The sequence below is a fragment of the Parasteatoda tepidariorum genome, chromosome 1 (genome assembly GCF_043381705.1).
Source record: "Parasteatoda tepidariorum isolate YZ-2023 chromosome 1, CAS_Ptep_4.0, whole genome shotgun sequence".
NCBI lineage: Eukaryota > Metazoa > Arthropoda > Arachnida > Araneae > Theridiidae > Parasteatoda > Parasteatoda tepidariorum.
This window is the reverse complement of record NC_092204.1, coordinates 38346947-38369877: the sequence shown is the minus strand read 5'-3', so window position 1 is coordinate 38369877 and position 22931 is coordinate 38346947. Positions and strand designations below refer to the sequence as shown.

The 22931-nt window shown below is 29.5% G+C and overlaps 2 protein-coding genes across 2 annotated transcripts in view; one reads left to right on the top strand and one right to left on the bottom strand.

The window, feature by feature from the left end:
* LOC107444442 (centrosomal protein 20) overlaps positions 1-21835 on the bottom strand; it is a 32321-nt gene extending 10486 nt beyond the window's left edge. Inside the window, exon 1 of the mRNA XM_016058573.3 lies at positions 21618-21835. Within this exon, the coding sequence (XP_015914059.2) occupies positions 21618-21645 (28 nt within the window). The 5' untranslated portion in view covers positions 21646-21835. The remainder of the gene's footprint in view (positions 1-21617) is intronic.
* A 35-nt stretch (positions 21836-21870) lies between these two features.
* The window catches only part of LOC107444440 (alkyldihydroxyacetonephosphate synthase), a gene marked incomplete in the record, with an annotated part of 34224 nt that continues 33163 nt past the window's right edge, over positions 21871-22931 (top strand). The window contains 2 exon segments of the mRNA XM_043038884.1: positions 21871-22239; positions 22342-22434. Of these exon segments, the coding sequence (XP_042894818.1) occupies positions 22136-22239; positions 22342-22434 (197 nt within the window).

Below are 22931 nucleotides of genomic sequence, written 5' to 3'. Positions count from 1 at the left end.
TTTTCCATTGACAACGAGTCAATCGATAACAAAAGTCCTGACAAAACTATACAAACCACTGTATCCTTTGATGTTTTTGCTCAATTAAAATAAAATACTTGAGTTCAATTCTCTATGAATGAATAAAGAGTGACAGGACCATCTATTCTTAACTTAGTAGGTTTGGCGTAATCCATAGTCAAAAGAATTGTGGAATGTGGATTACTGATCATCATTGAGAATTTGAAGTGTATATTGCACCTTCACTTAAAAATGCAAGTTTCCTGTATAATCAGAACCTTCCAAAATTACCTTTCAAAGGTTTTCTTTTATTCATCAATCATATTTTTCTTGTTTGAAAATTGTATTCTCTCTCTTTGTGAAGTTTTGTAAGAGGTGGTTTATTTTGGTGTTAAAACACGTGATATTATTTGCATTCTTCTGGATTTTAGTTTTGCTCACTTTCGGAGTATAATATTTAGCGAAAATAGCTGTTCTTAACGAGTGAAATGCTAGATGCTTAGAGCAAAATTAAAAATTTTCAAAGGAAGAGGATAGAAGAATAATCGCTAAATTTATTCAAGATTCCAAAAAACACTTTGTTTACAATAATTAAAAATCGTTACGTAATTCTAAAGGTAGAAGAACAAAGTGTTCTAAATTTATGTGACATCGTTCTCGCGAAGCAAAATTTCAAAATGAAGAAAAAGCACTGAACGACTGGCTTAAATTTATGCGCGGTATTAAACGATGTCATTTGAAAAAATTTCAATGCATTTTTAACTATTAATATACTATATTAAATAATACTTTTAATATGTTGACTTTAAAAAAAAACTGCGTATTAGTTAGTTTTCATAATTCTATTTAAAGTGTAGCATGTTTTTGCCAAAATTAGTCTAGTATTAATGAAATATAAATAATTATTTGCTCTAATTTTATGTAGCGACTTCACATCAACAAATTTAACTTTACCTGATAAAGAAATACAATACCACAAGTTTTTCTTCTATAAATGTTTAATCTGTGAACCTTTGGTGGTGCGGCAGACCTCAAGTCTGAAGTCAAATTCTTGCCACACTTGCTGCAACTTGTTACGATCAATGATAGCGAATGCGGTTCTGACCCTTCGTCGCAAGTATGTTAAATCACATGGCATATCGGGCACGAATGCCTAACCTTTGATGTAACTCCATAATTTTTTTTTTTACGGAATTAAGTCTGGCATTGGCGTAGTTTTAATGTATGGTTTAAGGGGGTTATCTCCTTCTAATATACACCGAAGAGCCATAACATTATGACCACTCTGTTAATAACATGTAGGACCACCTTTAGCCCTCAAAACTGCCAGCACCCGCCGTGGCATTGATTCCACAAGGTGCTGATAGGTAGTCTGAGGTTTCTAGTACCAAGCGCTCACCAACTGGCCCTGCAATTCCCTCACATTGCGAGGGGGTAGCGTGGCAGCACTAATTTGGTTTTCCAAGTAGGACCACAAATGCTCTATTGGATTAAGGTCAGGTGAATTTGGGGGCCAAGACATGACTTGAAAGTCACTGGAATGTTCCTCGAACCAATCCATGACGATTCGACCCTTATGACATGGTGCATTATCCTGTTGGTAAACACCATCCCCCGCAGGAAAAACTGTTGCCATGAATGGGACAACCTGGTCTGCAACTATGTTCAAGTAGCTTACTGACGTCAGGGATTGTTCTATGAGGATTATGGGTCCTAATGTGCCCCATGAAAACATTGTTCCTGGGAGAGAAACCATGAAAACATGGGCGAGCCCATTGTTATAGATCAGGGGTTTCCAACTCCGGCCCGCGGAGCCTTTTTTTTGTGGCCCGCGAACTAAAACATATTAGTTGTCATTTTTTGCTGGCAATTTTCGTAAAAAAATCTATATTGGTTTAAAATACTTTTCTCGGTAATAAAAACCTAATTTCTTCGTTTCTGTGAAATTTAAAATACCAACGGTGCAGAAAAATTTATTTCTCAGGTTTTGCATCCAAGAATTTATTTATTCAAATACAAAAATAATTGTGCATGTTGCTCTCTTTTTATTTCATTTTTTTGTATTTTGTGATTATAATTTAGCATGTGTGCATAAGAAATTTTCTCCAAGAAATTCTCCGATTTAACTTTCTGAAACCACTCATTTAGGACGAAAATATTTACACACACGTTTGTAAATTTAAAATGTAAATATCTATTCTCTGGTGGTTGCAGCAGACAAACCTCAATTTTCTCATTGAACATTTTGTGTGCTACTATGTAAGTTTCAATACTAATCTTTTTAAAGCTTTATATCTTAACAATTAGATATCTGTTGCACGTGAATTGTTCAATACATAGGTGCACATTAAAGTTATTGTATCCCGAATTTTCATTACTTATTTAATATTTTTTTAAATATTATTAATATGCAATTAAATATTTTTAAAAATCAACTTCTTATTTTATTTTTTATCCAATACTTTTGTTTTGAACAACTTGGTAAAAATCTAACAGTCATATTTAATGTTCCTTCAAACATAAAAGAGTCTTACATAAAATTTTGACAAAGTTGCGGCCCGCCATTTGATTTGTGTTTTTAATTGTGGCCCCCGGTCTCATGTAAGTTGGAAACCCCTGTTATAGATGGAGGGTGGTCATAATGTAAAGGCTCTTCGGTTTATAAATAACTTTTTTATATCTACGTCCTATTTACCGTACATTAGTTCATAATTCAAGTAATGTTTAATTTCGGAAGGGGTTTCATCCCCCAAACTACGCCACTGAAGCCTGGAGAACTCGGTGTCGAAGTCGATAGTTGTTATCCAACCCACTTCATTCCAATAACGTGTAAATTTGTTATTTAGGAAACCACGAACATCTATTTAATAATGAGGATATGCCCATTGATTGAAAAAGGAACGACGCATTATCTTCCTGTAATTTTAATATTTGCCATGTTGCCGTATATCGACGAAGGAACACAGCCGCATTCGCTACCATTGATCGTGGCATGTTGCAGCGAGTGTGGCAAGAATTTGACTTCAGACTTGAAGCCTTTCGTATTACCAAAGGTTCACATATTGAAGATTTGTGAAGGGGGGAAAAATTATGTTTATTTATCAGTTAAAATAAAATTTGTTGATGTATTGTAATATTTTGTGTGCTATAAGCCCGCAAAAATCCGGAGAATCACAGCCTGTAGAAGAGATTCGTTTACGTTAGCGATTACTTAGACAATTTATTAAAGAATTTGTTAACGAGGAGATTAAGGAAACTAATCAAAAAATACAAACGAAAGACTAAAATTTTTAACAGCCTGTGTTGTAAAAATTAATAATAATTATGTACGTGGTACATAGTTTATAAGCACGTATTTGTTCGTTGTGTGAGATGTTAACATTATGTGTGGAAAATAACATTAACTTTCGCAAACTTAGTTTTAAATTAACGAATATATCAGATGTTTCTTTAAAAATCTAAATTTTTAACAACTGTTTTCGTTAAATTAATATTTGTTGTGCAGATTTTCGTATTTATTTAATGGAACATTATTTTACAGTTGTCACAGTGTCCTATAAAAATTAAAAGTGGTAGCCAATTAACTTGGAGCATACAATAAAAGTTTCAATTATTTTAAATCTAAAAAAACATTAAAGTTTGAAATTTCACTTTAGCTTACAAATAAAACTATATTCAACGCAACGTAGTTCAGAAAGCCTAAATAATAATTTCATCTGTTAATTTCTTTAAATATATTATCACTATTCGATAACTCAAAAATGACAATGTTTCCAAGTGAAAAGTGATTATTAATAAGTAAATTTTTGTTATTTTTCAGCATTTTATCTTCGTTTGTTTTACCATTCCAATAAAATCATGAATGGAACATAAATTGACAATTTCATATTTTTATCCTCTTCGCAATTTGTAATGCGTAAGAAGGTGAAAAAGAATAAGAACTGAAAAATTTAAATGGTTTTATTTTAAGAAAACAAACTTTAAATGATTGGTCAATTAATCTACAAAAATGCATGCTGTGTTATTCTGCCTAAATTCGTTAAACATTTTTTTTTTATTTATTAATTTCATTTTTCAATAAAGCTAGAATTTTTAAGTTCTTCAATTTGGTAGATGACATTTAAATTATATCATCACGTCAAAATAATTTCAAAAGCAAATGACCCGGATATTTCATTTTTTTTAAACAATAATTGCCCTTGAACTGTCAGTTTTAACCTTTAGATTTTCTTTTCAACATCTTCATCTATTGACACTCCCTAGAAAGAAAGTCCACAAAACTAATTCCAACCTGTTTTTAAGCATTGCGTCTTCTTAAAATCGGGCAGAATGCAAAAGTTTTCATAGTTCTATAAATATTTCTGTGTTATTATAAAACATACAAATAAGTCTTTGGTAATAATATACAAAATCTGGATAAAATTTTTATTTTCCTAATCGCTTTTTCTACAGTTAATTATTTTTTTTTTCAATAAAAAAAGATTAACATTTTGTAGTCGTCGATTGCCTACAACACTGTTTCCCAAAGTGTGGTAAGCGTACCCCCAGAGGCACGGGAACAGTTTAGCGGGGGTTCACGTTCTAATGCGAAATATCTTGCAACAGACGAAAATTTTAAATATTTTATTTAAAAACAAGGCTAACCAAGAAAATTTACGTTTATGTATTTTTCTATTGGCTATTTTTTGCTGAGTCAACAGTTAATAATTAGTGGTATCAACAGACACCACTAATTATTAGCGTTGTGATACCACTATTATTAGCATTGTTTTACCACTAATAATTAGTATTGGCACTTTTAACTTTTGTGCAATTTTTTATAGTAAAAAATAAATTCAATTTTTTTTATTAGTGGTACACAGCATTACGAAAAATTTAGAAAGGGTACACAAAAGTCATAAGTTTGGGAAACACTGGCCTACAACAAGTTATAGGCTTATAAATTCACTTATTTATACAAACTGATTTAACTAATCACTCACAAATTGATTGGTTGACTAGCTCATTTACTAGTAAGTCGATACACTAATTCGCTGTCTTTTTTCCCCTTTGTTCTCCTCTTCTTTTATTCACTCGCTATGTCAAGGATCTTTTATAATATAATAGTTTAGTTTCAGTTCATTAATTGTTGGCATTTAATATTAAAAGTGAACTTAAAAATGAGCAAATTTGAAATAAGCAAATTAAACAAACACATAGAAAAAAGAGGGAAAAAAATTCGGCTTCGTATAAAAATTGACCAGTTGTTATGGTAACGGAAAATATCATAACAACTGTCTCAGACTCAACGTCCAATATATTGGACAAAATATGGTATAATTTTATTACTCCAAAAATATTTTATAATCATAAATAAATAACGTAGTTGATCGGAGTTTTTAATTACAATGAAAAATTTCAAAGGTAAAAAATCCGATTTAAATTACATTTTTGACAGTTTTGTGGCAGATTTTATGAAATTGTGGATTTTCTTACAAAGCCAAAATGTAAAGAAATGCACTCTAACCCTAGATAACTAAATTTAAATCAGTGTTAATTTGTAACTAATGATTCGACTAATAGACTATGCATTAAAAACAAATATACTTTTATATTTCCCTTATTTATTTCAAACAAATTAGCGAAACCTAAAAAAGTTATCGTAGTATTTCAAATAAAAAAATATGTTTAAAATTGCCGTTTACACTCTTGGCAGATGTTATAAGTGTGCTCTCCGCAAATGGGCTTGTTGCAGTAGTTGCTTATAAGTAAGGCCCGGTTTTTGATGACATTTGCATTTTTGTCTCTTAGAGCATTTTTTTTAGATTTATAGGGCATTTTTCTTTAAATTTTGGGGCGTATTTTGCATTTTAATGCATTTTTTAAAGTTTTTTTGTTAATTTCTTCCAATTTTTATTATTTTTTATCAATTTTCATTATTCCACTGGCTTCCAAACAATGAAGAAAATCTTATTATTATTAACAGGTGAAGCAAAATCTTTTCAAATTGAAGAAGAATTGTCAGTAAGTGAGACCGTCTTTCTCAAGTACGCACCTATAACATCAGTAGATGTTGAAAGAAACTTCTGCAGGAATGAAAATTTACTTTCAGACAAGAGACGCTCGTTTACATTTCAAATTATCAAGAAACATTTAATAATCCAATGTAATTCTGATATTTAGTAATATTAGGAGATGGGAGTTGTTATATCCATTAAAGTTTCTATACAAAATAAAAATATTTTGGTGTCAATATATTTTCCTTTTTTTGTTATTTTAGGATATTAAACATATTTTTCAAAATTTAATGAATGTAGAACAAGTATTGCATTGCTTTATATTTTTTAAATGACTCATAATAATTTTAAAGAACAAAAAAAAATTTTTATTCAATATTTTTACTTTATTTAAGGCATTTTTTGCATTTTTAAGGGCATTTTTTGCCCTTCTTAAGTGCATTTTTTGCACTTTTTAAGGGCATTAGTTGAGATTTTTTAGGTCATCAAAATCCGGGCTCTACTTATAAGTATTTCGTCACTCGGCGTTCCTTAGGTATACAGAATAAAAAATATTTAATATAGTAATAAAATGCAGGAGAAACGCAAAATTACACACGGTAGCCGATTATGGCATTGATGCTAACTTCTGCATCTTATAACTAAACATTCGAATGTTAAACGATGATTACAGACGTGCTCATCACCTACGGGCAACTCATTTCACTAGTTATGATGGTACTGTGAGTAAGGTATTGTGAGCGCAACAGGTATACTTCGAGTTATCAAAACACGCAGGGATCGGTAGTCTGTTCGACGAATGTTTAGTTATTTATGGTTAATAATATCCTACAATATGCAAAAAAAAAAAATAAATAAATAAAAAAAAAATGCTAATAAAGATGTTTTTTCGAAAATATATCGCATTCAAGCGTTTATTTCATTCTCAATTCTGAGTAAAAATGGCATGCGGCCATAAAATGCTTTGGAGGAGTATGGATACTAACGGACAACAAGTGCGCAATCCAACATCTAAAAGACGGGAGTGATGCGGGAGATAGGATGAAGATTTCCTTATTTCGAACAATGCATCTGCAGTGGGATACCCTTAGCCCTGGGGATACCCTCGCACGTAGATATTCACGGAAATGAGGTCGCAGATAAATTTGCAAAGAGAGAACCCTGTCCTCTATCATGGATATTCAAAGAAAACTTTTCAGAAAGGAAAAATATGAACAAGCTCTAGTAGCAAATCCCTCCAGCAAATGAATGGTACACGAGAATCGCGAGTGATTCCTGGTGGTTCATTGGTCCTAGACCTGAAAATAACCAGTCGCCACGTAGCACGTTAACAAAAAAAGTGGCAAATATTTCAATATTTTTTTTTTGGAAAATTGTTTAATGATACAAGTACATCAATGAAGAAAGACTATGGAAAACAGAATTTTCATATAAATGTTCAATAATGTCTCCATTCAAAACTTTGATTCTTTAGAATTCATCAATTTGGGATGGAAAGATTCACGTGGAAGAAGAGTTCTTTAACAATTCACATAATTCAAAGTTATAATATATATGTTACCGGTGAAGTATGAAATCCGGCATTATATATAATGCCTAAAATTAGCCGGCAAAGTATGAAATGATTTATATTTCACACATTGCCAAGGTATTATATATAATGCCGGATGCTATTTGGGCAAAGTATGAAATAAACGTCCTGATTAGGTTATTATGTAAATGATGGGCATGTTACTGTGAATAACCGAAATCGGTGGTTGTTGACTTTCACCGGTGAATGTTGACAATAACATAGTCGCTTTGGTGAATGTCCGAAATATTTATTACATCCGATTTTATATTAATTTATTCGGCGATATAATTACATTTATTCGATATTTTATACTTACTGACGACTGATTAGAAGAAACATCAGTGTTTGGAGTTTCGGGCGAATATATACCGGGCAATGATACTTGACCTTAGAAAAATATCAGTGTAGGGTACACCGGGCAGTGGCACTGAACCTTAAAAAAACATCAGTGTAGGGTATACCGGGCAGTGGCACTTGATCTTAAAGAAACATCAGTGTAGGGTACACCGGGCAAATGTATAACCATCAGTGTAGGGTATACCGGGCAGTGGCCCTTGACCTTAAAAAAACATCAGTGAAGGGTATACCGGGCAGTGGCCCTTGACCTTAAAAAACCATTGCCCGGTATATATTTGCCTGATACTCCAAACACTGATGTTTCTTCTAATCTATCGTCAGTAAGTATTAAAATATCGAATAAATGTAATTATATCCACGAATAAATTTATATCAAATCGGATGTAATAAATTTTTCGGACATTCACCGGTGAAAGTCAACAACCACCGATTTCGGTCATTCACAGTAACATGCACATCAGGACGTTTATTTCATACTTCGCCAAAATAGCATCCGGCATTACATACTTCTCATATTTCATACTTTGCCTAAAAACGTCAGACATTATATATAATGCCGGTATTTCATACTTTGCCGGTCACATATACACTAAATGTATTTTGCCTGCCCAAATATTTATAAATAAAGCTCTTTAAGTCGTCATGTTAAAATAAATTTTGTAACATGTTTATATTGTTTTTAAGGTTGAATTAACTTTTTATAGCCCTAGTAGAATATTTCCAATTTAAAAAAATAAAATTTAATCCAAGCAACAACAACAAAACAAAAGAAATAGCAAAGAGTGGTCATTAAATAAAAAGGGCCAATCGATATCGGTTACTGACTCATTGCATTTGAGGAAAACGTCTCTACTAAGTTATTCAAGTCTACTGGCTTCTAACTGAAAATTTAAATTTTCAGGTCCAATAAGACCTAACCTGCGACCCAAAATCCTAGATAACCTTATTCAGATTTGCCAGTGGCCATTTGAGAAGTGGTCACAAGGTTTTCCTTTAGTCTGCAGTAAATGTATACATCTGCAGATACTTCCCCGGACTACATTATGGACTGCTTGTAATTCACACAAGATGACTTAAATAGAGCTCCACCAATGATTCTGGATATTTCACAAGTATATAATCTCATGAAGTGAGTCTAGATATTGATGATATGAAACAACAAGTAAAAATCACATCTTCGATCATTATTAAAAACTTGCTTCTTAGGAGGTTAACACAAATCAGATTAACATAATAAAAGCCTTAAAATCACTAAATTTTTCAAATTGAGGCACCGCTAATTGTGTAGGAAACATTTATTCTAAAGATTAACATCTAATGTACAGATTAACTTGGGCAGCAGTTCCCAAAAGGTGTTCAGCAGATTCCCAGGGTTCTGTGGAAAAGTCTCAAAAGTTCCGTAAGTTAAGAGTTTTTTTCTTTTTTTAATTAATTTATTTATTTTATCTATGAACAGTAATGATTTTTAAAACTTGTGATAAGTTTATATCCAACCAATAGCCGATTTTTTAATTCAAAATATCGGATATACAATATCATAACTTTAATTATTAAACGAAAATAACTGCAGTGTGAGAAGGTGCTTTATCATGGAAAATTCCATGGGGTTTTTTAAACACGTTTCAGCTTATTCTCGACGGATTGCCAAATACATCGCTGCAAAACCCTTAAATAATACTATTTATAGACTATCTGGCCAGTCACAATGCAGAAATTCACAAAGCACAGCATGGCGGCAAATCAAAGAAAACAGTCAACGTTACCTTGACTTTTGTTTGAATAACTTTGATGTGATCTTTTCGATCCTGTCTCATCTTTAAACCGATATCCACTTGATTGTTGAGATGTTTATGTGTCAAAATCGTAGTTTCAATGCCCATAATAGAGATGCATAAGCTTAAAGTTGTTTATAAAAATCAGTAGACTATTTTAAATGAAATGTGCAACAATTATTTGCTACTAGTGACTGATAGATCATTAATAAATTTTTAGCGGGCAGGTAAGTGAAGTGACACAAGCTTAGAAATCTCTGTAAAGAATTTTACAAAAGAATAGCCTTGAGAAAGTATCGCTCTGGCCACTTAAACATGTTGTTATAGGAACAAATTCAAAATTCTTAGAACAACTCGAGATGAGACGCGTCGCAACTTTAAATGTTTTTTTAAAATTATTTAACAGGTATCAAATGACATAGGGACCGCTCAAGCTGATCATTAATCCAAGTGGATGGTTAAAAAGATAGCTTAATCACCTTTGACAAATTCTCATCCCTCCCTGAACTTTTTATACAAATTAAATCAAATGCTGTTGCTTTTGGTGAGCAGTTGACTTAGTTCTTTAAATTCATTTGTAGCCGAAATTTCATAAGGGAGGCAAAATTTAATGCATGTTCTTTGGTCTATTAAGTTCCCAATTTCATAAAATCAATAGAATAAAAAAAAATTTTACGTAATATTTTTGTAATAAAATCGCTAGACTACAAAATATGAAAACAGAAGAGCAAATTGAGGTAAAAGCGTAAATAGAGGGATTTTGTTTTATAGCGAGTTCTCACCGCAGTACTGATGATCGTTTGAATTGTTAGTTACCAAAGCTTGCCCCGAAAATGGATGTGCGCAAGGTAACATTATACTGGATAATTTTAAGAAGTTTATATTTAATAAGGTTAATATTTAATTACACAATTTTAATAATTTTAGAAAATTAACATTTATTTAAAAAAAAGTAAGAAGATGAAGAGAGAGAGGGAAACAAGATTTGCCCGTTTTGCACAGATTTTTCACCACAGATTTGCCTTAATTGGATTTGCACATGGTAAAAATATAAATTAACAACGAAGCTTTTAGTAAATTTATTTAAAATAACATACAATTAACTCAATAATTTTATATAGAACTCAATTTCTTTAGTTGGGTATCCATTGCTCCTTTTTTTTTTTTATTTTTTTTTTTTTATCAAATTTTGAAAAAGTTTGTCGATTTGTTTTTTGGAAAAATAAACATTACTACATATTCTTTTAACTATTCATTTGATTAAAAATGGTATTCAAATAGACGTTTTTAGAAGCATTAGAATTCCAAGTAATTAGTTTATTTATATTAAAAGTAAAAATCATTTCTTTTATTGTATATGTTACCGGCAAAGTATGAAATCCGGCATTATATATAATGCCTAAAACTAGCCGGCAAAGTATGAAATGATTTATATTTCACGAATGTTCTAGGGATTATATATAATGACTTGGCAAAGTATGTAATACTTCTCATATTTCATACTTTGCCTGAAGACGTCAGGCATTATATATAATGCCGGCATTTCATACTTTGCCGGTCACATATATATATGAGAGAGAGAGAGGGGAGAGAGACTTTATCCAATCATTCATTGTTAAAATGTATAATGGATTATTAACGAACCCTTCGATTGTATGTCGAGGTATGTAAAATATTTTTCGACAGCATAGAAATACGATTGTTTCACGAGATTGCTCTTCAATCATTTATTTTATTTTTTAAATTTTTTTAATTTAAATGTTAGAAGGGTTATATAATTGCATATTATATCTTTCAACTCTGCTAGGAACACAAAATAAAAGAAACTTTTTTTTTTTAAATCAAAATTTACTATCAATGGGAAATCATTTTTATTGTGCTAGGGAGCTCCACCACTTGATTAAGTTCGCTATCATTCAATGTTGTCACCTGCCAATCATCGCACCTGCTTACGCAATCTTTTTCAAATCGCTTTGCAGGTAATTTCAGTCGTAGGCATACATCAAATTTTTTTGACAACAAGATTTTTCTTTTCACCAAATAATGAAATTAACGTCAAAATTAGAAACCCTAAATACTCCTGTACTATTTTATCAAAACAATAATAATATTAATTAGGCTTTACATATTTTTGAACATGTTTTCAATAATTAAGACCATTGCGCACCTGCCTGAAAATCACGTAACAGAATGAAATACATTAAATTAGAAACAGGAAAATAGACGTGTATTATTGAATAGCATACATAAAATAATAAATTTCCAATATATAAATACAGTAGAGTCCCGGTTATCCGAGTTAATGTGGACCACGACAAATTCGGATTACCGAAGAACTCGGATAAAGCGAAGAGTATAAAAAATGAAAGGAAAAGAGTAGGTATAAATGTAATATAACACCACATACAGTTCATTTTATATTTAAAAAGCTTAAAAACACTTAAAGAATATATTATACGAGAATTAAAGAGTTTTTACTTAAAGGAGTCCTTACTTTGGCGCTTTTCTGCAGCAATGTTTCGCCATTTTTTAAGGGATTACAGGAAGGCTGGTATCGCCTTTTCTTATTGTTCTATATATATTTCAATAGCACCATATATTCAATAGCTTTTAGTCCATCAGTATGAGAGATTTTTATATGTTGATTTTCATCGTCACTGTCTTCATCATCTTCGATGGATTCATTTTCATTAATGGCGATATTAACGATCAAGGATCACGGATTGACAATATTATCATCGGATCAAGTTGTTGGATTCCGTTCTCCTGAGTGTTTGGAAGATAAAATTCTGATTTTTTTTTTCCTGCGGTATTTTAAAAATAACGAATAAACTAGAATAACAAGAAAAAATCCTTGAAATCTTTGATAGCTCGGTTAAAGCGGAAACTCGGATAATCGCGACTCTACTGTATTATTATACGAATTCGGTTAAGAAAACATAGAGATAACATACCATTAAAAATGGAGTCAACCCCTTAGATATTTGTTCTATCACACTTTTGGAAATAAGGATATTATTTTTTACTTATACGAGGCTAATAAAATATTATTAGGAAACTATTAACGTGCTGTGGGCAATAACTTTTAATGCGTGTCTAATAAATAATAATTACTAGAAGCGGCAAACAAAGAATTTCATTCAACCGTATAAATTCAGTAATTGGCCAAACCACTTCCCCACTTTGAAAAATACATACTGAGATAAAATAGAAATGAATTGAAGTAATTTTAAATTATTCGTATGTTATTTGTAAGAGCATAAATATAAGGTCATTCAACGTTTAAAACGGTATTGTAAGGAATATAATTAAAATTAATTGTAATAAATCATTGTCTGAAATATATTCTGAAAGTAGTAAGACCTTAGAAAAAGGGGAAAAGTTAAGTTAAATATCTCCTTTATGTTAGCTCAAAGACTGATAATAATTTTTTCACTGATAATAAAATGAGAATAATTTCAAATAAACCGTATTTTATAGTAAAGCGCACTAAATAACGCAAGTAAAATACAGGAAAATTCATACTTTATTTTTAATTAAAAAAAAAGTAATTGAGGAACAAAACTAAATTTTTTTAGTTTTATTATATATCTAACTTTTACTATAATTGTTTTTTTTTCTTCTTTTTTTTTTAATAAATATGGATATACTAATTTTTCTAACGGAAAAATTAATATTTCTTAATTCAGATTACAATTCTTTTGTCGTTAAACTACTGCATTGGTATTTTAAATAGTACTAGGAGGCTTCGCCCACTGCTCGCTGGCGCTCGCCATCCCCCGGAACTGCTTTCGCAGTTCATTTCGGATTGCTTCGCAATCCAATGCTTGCTCATTGGATACGTTCATAACGTCTAGGTTTTGTATACTTTTTTGAATACTGAAGTTCCGAAAACTTTTCACTGTAGGAAATTCTAAACCTGTACATTTCAATATTAATTTGAAATTGCAAACAGTTCACATATTTTGTTTAATCACACTATTCTAAATTTCAGTTGTTGAGAAAAGTAACAGTTGTAAGTTTTGTTTTAAAGTCTTTCCCACCAGAGGGCTAAAGCCATGTGTTGTAAAACAATATGAAATAGTAGTCTGCCACTGAACGCCGGATGTAAAGCATCGGCTTTGATGAAGATAATTTTGTATTTTTAATTCTCTGAAGGGCGCCACCTTAATAATATGGAATTTGTAAAATAAATGTATATATTTTTGATTGTTGATGAAGCCCATCATTTTGTGTTTTCATCAGTGTTCAGAAGCAGAACAACTATAAGTTTTTTATTTTATCACAAAAATATAAAATGTATAAAAAACAAAGAAAAGAGTAAGAAAATGAGTATAGTCATAGAAAAAGTTAAAATTATAATATAGTATTTGTCAGTTAAAATAAAACTTTTTGTTTAAGTCATTGCTAACAATTCAAATTTCTCCGAGGCAATTCTAAAGTATAAATTAAGGTAGTATTGTTAAGTTGAAACACAATATTTTTAGTTTTGATGTCAACAATACAATTCAATTTTTCACAAAAACGATTGTTTCCATTGTTAAGTTCAATGTCAACAATTCAAATTTTTCTGAGGCAACTCTTAACCTCTAAATATTATTTTTTTTATGTACACATTTCTAAATGTCAGTATTCAACCACAAAACAACTTAAAGTCCTCAAATTTAGCATGAAGTTGTAAAATGTAATGAAAGAGGGTCATAGCAATAATGAAAGTAGAAGTAAAGTTAGTACTGTAAAATTAAAACAACATTTTTAATCAATGAGCCAAGTTCTTCAAGAAGCAGTTGTAGAAGTTGTTTTTTAATTTAAAATTTTTTATAGAATTTCTTTAAAAACACAATTGTTAATCTGGGCATTTGGCGATACAACACTTATAGAATTGAAGGATTTGTTACGGCAATCGCTCAGGTATCATAATTTTGATCTAGTTGCGCTTCTGTATCATTTTGATTTATGTTGCTAAGTTAACTTTCAAAAAATTCTATGGCTGGCAGCAGCATTTTTATTTTTTAAGTTGTTTATTTTTTATTTATTTTAGAATTCGTTCTTTTTTTAGCGAAATGTTTTTTAACCTAACAGAATTCTTTGCCGACTGTTCTCTGTATATATGAAGAAAATAAAGTAAATATTTAAGTGTTGTGAAAAAAATCTTATTTAGTTGTACAAAGTACTTCTTTAAAAATGAAAACTGTTGCCACCAGCGGAAAAGAAATACAGCCAAAATATATATATTAGATTACTGTATTACAATTCACTTTCATTAAATCAGATGAAAGGTTTAGACCAAACTTAATGTTATATGGCACGTTTTTTAAGATAGCTTCAATCATTATCATTACACCTTAGTCTTATCTAATAGCACAACTTTTATATTTGATCTTAAATGTATAAGGAGGCATTAGGAACTGTATGAGTAGTCCATTTCAGATCGTTTCGTCATTTGATCATTGCTCTAATTGGGCTCCTTCGCATGCAAATTTTGTCTCAGACACAGAGGGATGGATAACATAAAAAGCGGCGAAAATCGAGACATTGGAGTAAAACAACTGTTACAACTATTTAAAACGTTTAGAATGGGGATGAGAAACATAATTCTTTATTCTTGATTTTGGTTATTTAATTTGGAATTGAAAATTTCGAAGAAAAATACTAATGAAATTTAAAATAAATTCAGATCCTTTTCATAATTTATCCAATATAGTGTTATTGAAAAGTATATATATTTACTTGAAACTTTTCTATTAATTTTTTCATTGGCATTTTAAATAACTACTTAGAAACAACAAAAGTATTTAAATTAAATATTTTTGGTAATAAATATAATAATAGGTTTCAAAAATCATTACTGGTTAGAAATTAAAAAAAAAAAGTCTTAACATTTGGAGCCCTTATGACCCTTTCAAGGAACACCTTTTAAGGAATGCTGGGTTAGAGAACTAATTAAATGAAATTTTTAAATATGGCCCGAGATTCAAAATAACGAAACTTTCAAAACATATTTTTAATAACGATGAAAAATTAATACATTATATAAAATCATTAAATGGATTTATTTTTAATTGTTGATTTCTAATGAAGATATGATACCATATTTAGTGAAACATTTAAAAATGTAAGTGAATGTGCTAAAATATTTTTTTTTTTTTGAAGGACAGATAACATACTAATACATAAGGATCACTTAAAGTTATTCTGAAAAATTTAGTACACTAGTTCTAGACATACAAAACACATTAAAATTATTACATAATTAATACACTAAATTAGTATACAAAATTATGGTGTTTGTATTATATTAAAATTAGTAAAATTACACTTTAAATCACAAATTAAATTATCTGAAAATGGTTAATTAATGGATCACTCAAATAAAAATGTCTGTATACTGTGCTCGCCGCAATGAAACTTACATTATTTCTTTTCAAGCTACTGACAGAAAGAAAAGGCTTCTCACAGCAGAAATTTTATGTTAGCAATTTTTAATTTGGGAAAGCTAATTTTTGCAACCTATTGTATTTGAATGTGCATAACACTAAATTTAATTCATAAAAATTAGCAAATTTTCATATTTAAGGTTTATAAAATGCAATGACGGTCATTTCCGTAAAGGCGTAAAGCCACATATACAGCTGTTGCTAGATTTTGCAAAGAAGTGAACAAAACACTTCTAGGGAGCACAAAATATAATCTTCTATTAGAGCTTCACGAAAAGTAGATCACTTTGGACCCTGTTAGATTTTTGTACTATTTTTTTTATTTCAAATTTGATAGAAATTAGTTCGCATGATTTTTTTTCAAATTTCATTCTTGAAACTCAAAATTTTTCTGATGTTCTTTTTTAAATTTTATTTATACATTTTATAATATTGTTTATGTTTAGATACTATCAACGAAAAATTAAGTGTGGGGCACTTACAACATAAAAGGGGGTGTCATTCTAATAATCAACCAAAAATATTTAAATATATTTCGTACAAATTGTATTATAATATTTAATTTAAAATTATTCAATACATTGAAACAGAAATGAAAGTTTTAAAATTTTTAATACAATACATAAATTTATTCATTCTTGAGTAGATTTTCAAAGAGACCTAGAAATGTGGGGGCCTATGCAAATACCCTATTTATACCCCACTTACGATGGCTCTGGGCCTAATTACAGTTCCGTGGTTGTTGCTTCAAATTTGTTGTTCATTATAATATCCAAAACAAAAGTTTTTTTTAAAAAAATTTCATTCTCACAAAAATTACATTGAAGCAAATTAAATAATTTATTGATAGTAATCTTCTAAAAGTTAAATATTTTTTTTTCTTTTAAAGAAAAAGACAAAGCATCCAGGCGTCTATTTAGAAGAAATTTGGGTCAGTTAACGGACCCTTCACAAAATATCTTTTCATAGAAACGGACCCTTCACAAAATAATTTTACTTAAAAACGAGTCCTTCACAAAATAATTTATCTTTTAATTTAGGGGTGCACAACCTGCGGCCCGCGGGCCAAATGCGGCCCTTCGACTACTGAAGTGCGGCCCGCGAGAGCTTCTAAACACATTTAAAAGAAATTTTAAAAAATGGCCATTTTTAATCGCACTTTTAAGTCATCACGTTTTGACACAATAAATTTTAACAGATTCTTTAGTAAATGTACGTTTAACGCGCTTTCTTGAAGCCGAATTTATCGCAAATATAAATGATTTTTTTTTAAACAGTTATTTCCACTTTTCTACGTGATTTTGAAAATTCCGAATTTTTATTACGACGCGAGTTTCAGATCCCAAATTTAAATAATCACTTTTTGTGCACTTCATTTGTAACGATTTCATCTTAAATCTAAGAGATTTTTTATCTTTCTTTTGCAATTCTTTCTTTTTTTTTCAAAATTTTTTCTCGGCAGTTATTGCTATGCGTTCCCACGTTTTATAAAAAATTCCAATTATTCTGTTACGACATGCAAATTTTAAATCATGCATTTGACGCGCTTTATTCGTCCTGAGTTCAGCATAAATATATTTTTTCCTAATTATTTCTATACTTTTCCTCGTGATTTTGACGATCCCGTTATTTAACTATGATGTTATTACGACACGTGATTGTTAATCACGCAATTAAATAATCACTTTTTGATACGGTATTACCGTACAGTTTTATCGTAAATCCTAGTTATTTTTCCTTCTTTTTTATTTCCGCAACGAATATGATTTGGTCGAATGTGGTAATGAATTGTGATTTGATCAAAAACCAAATATTCGGCAAAAAGAAGAAGAAAAAATCTATTGAACGCCGTTCACTTGGGGCCAAATAGCAAAATCTTTTAGCAGTATAGCAACACTGAAACTAAAATTTCAATGCTCAGAATAATATTTCCTGGAAAAACGTTAATTAACTCTAAAAAATAAGGCCAATCAAGAACGTTTTTGAAAATGTCGAAAAGCGAAACAGAGAACGTAAAAATCAATCTTAATTTTTGAAAATTTTTTTTAAAGCTGAACATCTCAATTTTTCAATTACCAGAAAAAGCCAAGAAAAAAGAATTAAGTCAACAGAAATGCTATTAAAAATTACTGCGTTATAATGAAAACGTCTAAAAAAAGTTTTTTTTTTATTTAAAGAAAATAAAAAGATAGAAAAAATGTTCTTAATTTTTTAAGTGAAAATCTTATGCCGAAAATCTCAATTTAAATTTTTCTCATTGCCATAATTTTAGAAGAAAAAAAATTGCTATAAAAATTTTTTTTATTTGTAACTTTATTTTTAAAAAAATGCTGAGTCATAATAAAAATGCCTAAAAAAAGAAAAACAGAAAAAACAAATTTTTCTTAGTTCCTGAAACAAAACTTTAATGCTGAAAATCACACTTTTCTATGTTACTGGTTATTTATATTACAGTACAGGGAAAGAGTGATAATAAATTAATAGTATGAGACGTTCTGTTAAAATGCTGGGTTATAATAAAAACTGCAAAAAATGGATCCTTCTCAATTCTCAAAGTATCGAAAAAATGACAAAATTGACTTGTCTGATTATAATTTTAAAAAAAAAAGTAATATCTATAAAAATTCAAAAATAAAAAAAACTTAGAAAAATGCATTTCTAAAAAATATTTTGCCAAATATTTGACTGATCATTCAACCAACTGAATTTTTCACAGAAGGGCCAAATACTCGTTACATCCCTCCCTAATTTAAATGCAATGTTATTGCAACTTGAGAAATTCATAAAATGGCGGAAAACGTGAATTTTTAAACTGCTCACTGTTAGTAGTTTAGATTTCAATTTTTTGTTGCTTAAGTGATCTTTTTCGATAAAAAAAAGGAAAATGTTTACGATATAAAAAATCTAATAATTAATAAAATAAAATAATTAAGTACATTACAAAATAAGCATTGAATTTTATTTTGAACTATCACAGTTTTGTTTTTATTTTAGGCTTTTGTTTAAAACCTATACATTTTCTTTAATTAAAATATTTAATTTGAATTTATATTACTTAATTACGACTAAACTTTTTCCTACTTTCATTCTGTGGACAATGCAGTTTTTTTTTAATTTATTAGAATAAATTCTAAAATGAGTTTTCATATTGCATGATATGATAAAAAAATATTTCTTTTCTTCAATGTTTATTTATTTTGATGAATCTATTGGTCATATGATAAAAATAGCAAGTTATTTTTTTTTCTTTTCGAAAAAAAAAAAGTATCAAGTTTTTTTTATTTTTGAATGAATTCTAATAATGGAACACTACTAAGTTATTGATAGATAAAGAAATGGAATGCTAATGTTTAAATAAACATTATTACATTTGTCATTAACATGTCTAAATACATGTGCGGCCCTTCGTTAGCCAACCTGCTGTGCAAGTGGCCCTTCACTCAAAAAGGTTGTGCACCCCTATTTTAATTGGACCCTTCACAAAGTTGTTTATCCTCATTATTGTTTTGTTAATCGAATAAAATCTTCCCAGAAAGGGGGTGGGATTGGATTGAATGTAGGGTTTAGTGGCACAAAGTTCAAAAGAGGACATGCTGCACCAAGGAAGGGGGTGGGGGAGAGATATGTAAACGAACTATGTTTTGTTTTTTTAATTATAATTTTACAGTGTTGAGCATAATCTTGTATGCCCTTACAACTTAAAAACCCCTTAAAAATTTTTTTGTAGTAACAGGACCCTATTTGCACAAAAACAGGACCCTAGTTGAAAGAATGTGACTTAACGTTTATTTTATATTCACAAATTACGAATAATTTTTTCACAATTTTACAAAAACGGACCTTTCACAAAATGTCTGGACAGACCCCTAGCATCTATTGGAAGACCACCATTAGGTGTAAAATTTTAAAGAGAATTTTAGAGGCACTACTTTGTTTAACCACTTAACAAACATGAAACATCTTGAATTTTCTTTGAATGAAAGTGGACAGGACCTCCAAAAATTCTTATTCCAGGTTGTCTACTTTCATGGACATGGTTTGCCCTACTTGGAGAAATCAGCACAATATTCTGTATATGCATTGTAGGCATCCAATTCTCGAGAGGGGGCTAAATTAAATTACACAGTGACACCAGTTCTCAAAATTTAACTTATAAAAAATTTCACATATCTACTAAACATCTGTAAATTGATTAGTCTTTTTCTTGTTTTTACCTTTAACGAATTTTAATGATAGTTATTGACAAAAATCTTCGCTGCTTGTCTGAAATATTGAAGGGGAGTTTGGGATATTTTTAATTATTGAAAGGGACATATATATTCCCTTCAAGGATGCTCATGATATCTTGTATGCATTCATTAATTTTTTATAAGGGCATACACTAACTGTCTTTGAATATTTTTTTTTTGAAAGAGAACAAAAGAATTATAAATTAATCAAATATGTAAGTGTGTGTATACATATATATAAATTTTAATTCACATTTATGTGAGATTACACTTATCTTTTAGTATCAAGTAGCACTCACATCCTGTTTTAGTCAGCTTTTGCTCAGTTGTTGCAACTCATATAAAAATTACGTACAATATTTTTTCTTTTTATTAATCCTTAAATACATGTGAAAGTTATTTAGTTTATATGCATTTTCTTTTAATCCCTAGTAATTTTATCACAAATATTATATCAGTTTCTTTGCCCAAGATGAGCATGTATTGCTGTACATTTAAATTTAATCAAACAATTAATGCAATTCATTTTCAAACTGCTAATTTAAATGTTTTAAAATGCATCGTGTTTTCGATAACACTTTTTAAAAAAATAATTTGACATTTATTCCGAAATTAGTACAAAATAAAGTTAAAAATGAAATTTATTTTTACTATGTTCTTCTTTTCTATTAATTTTTCAAGATGTTAAATAACATTTGTATTATTTTCGTACACCTTCGACTTGATCGACTTCATGTTTTAACATTTGTTTTGCTCTATAAAGCATTAAACATTATGATTTTTAAGATTAATACTTTGTAACTCTGCACTCCATATCTGAACAAATATAAATATATTTCAATTCAATGAGTTTTATAAAGTAACTTATTTTTTAACCTCAAGATTGCATGTCTAGTTTAATTACATTCATTAACATATAAACTATTCATTAACATATAATAATTTTACAATAAGAACGGAAGACTTGCTGTTGTAAGGAGTTAATGAAATGAATGAAAATCCTCTTACTTATGCGTTTTTATCATTTTAATGAAATTTCAATGATAGATTGAATATAATATAAAAAATGATTTTACAAAGCAAAAATTTCCGTTTTTAAGCAATTTCATAGCAAGTTATTTGCACCATAGAACCTGAATGTTAAATGGAACTATTATAAATAAAAAAGAACTGAAAAAAAATAACCATTATCTATTCATCTAAATTTAAGAGAATACAGTTAGAAAGTAAATATATATATAAATAAAAAATACCATCTTTTAAATCACGAGCTGTAGCCATGGCAACATCAATAACGGTTGTAAGTTGAGCTGTGCTATAACTACGTAATAATTTTCTTAATTAATAAATGATTTGCGATGCCTTTATTCATTAGAAGGAAACTTTTCTGAGATATTTTTATTTTTCATCATAAATTTTGAATCTTTTATCTCTGAAAACCTATAAAAAAAATTAAAGCGCTTCTGTCAAATCCCGAAACAGGCGATAAAAGTTTGTTGCCAGATGCATTTTTATTAACCTTGTTTTTGTTTCGGTATATAAATTGAAAATTTCTACTTGACATAATTTACCGGTGAAGTGATGCATTTGCTGATAATGTTATCTTTATTTCAATTCTCTCTTTCATATAATTCCATCATACCTTGTTTTACGTGTTGCTGATCTTTTCTTTCTATAGAAAGATTCTAAAGTGTTTTCTTATTGGATTTTTTATGTGACTTTTTTCACGTGTGTGCACTCTTTCTTGGGATCAAAGTAAAATCTAGTCAAAATGCCTAGTAAAGATCGTTTAGAAACAATTAAACGTCATCTTTCTGCTAATAACTCAGACAATCGTAATGTTGCAGCTACTGAAAGTGTTATTCCTAAACACAGGTATGGTAACCTTAACTAATTTGATAATGTTATTAATTTCAAATCCATTTTTTAAAGTTAAATGTTTTTATCAAAATGTGCGTTTTTCTTTTTAATTGTCAGGCAAGAGCTCTTAAAATGGAATGGCTGGGGATATAAAGATTCACAATTTCAATTTGATTCTAAAACAGGGCTATTCACATTCACCGGAAATAGGTAAGATGTTTTATATGAGTAATTTACCAAAGTTAAAAAAATGTTTTTTAAATATACATTATTCAATCTATATTTACAACATTAGTGAGATCACCTTTTGCTTGTAAATCTCACGCTTTAATCAATGCTGTTTATCAATAATTCCCTTTTTTTTTTCTTCCTTTCTTTTTCAAATTGATTTATTGTGATTATTTATTTTATTTTAAATTTTTCTTTATGTAATTTGATAATGTATCATTGATAACAATTCTGATCTATATTATTTAAATATGTTTTTTTATCTATCTCTTTATAGAATATTTAAAGAATTATGTATATCTTTGGAATCATATTTATTGTTTATATTTATTTGTTATTTATTAATTTTATGTTATCAGAGCCGGATTATACCTTTCGTAGGCCCTAGGCATAGCCGTTTTTGGGCCCTCCCCTCCTACCCCCACTCCTCCCCTCTTTTCAAAATATATGCTAAAATTTTCTTGTATATTTTTTTTTTT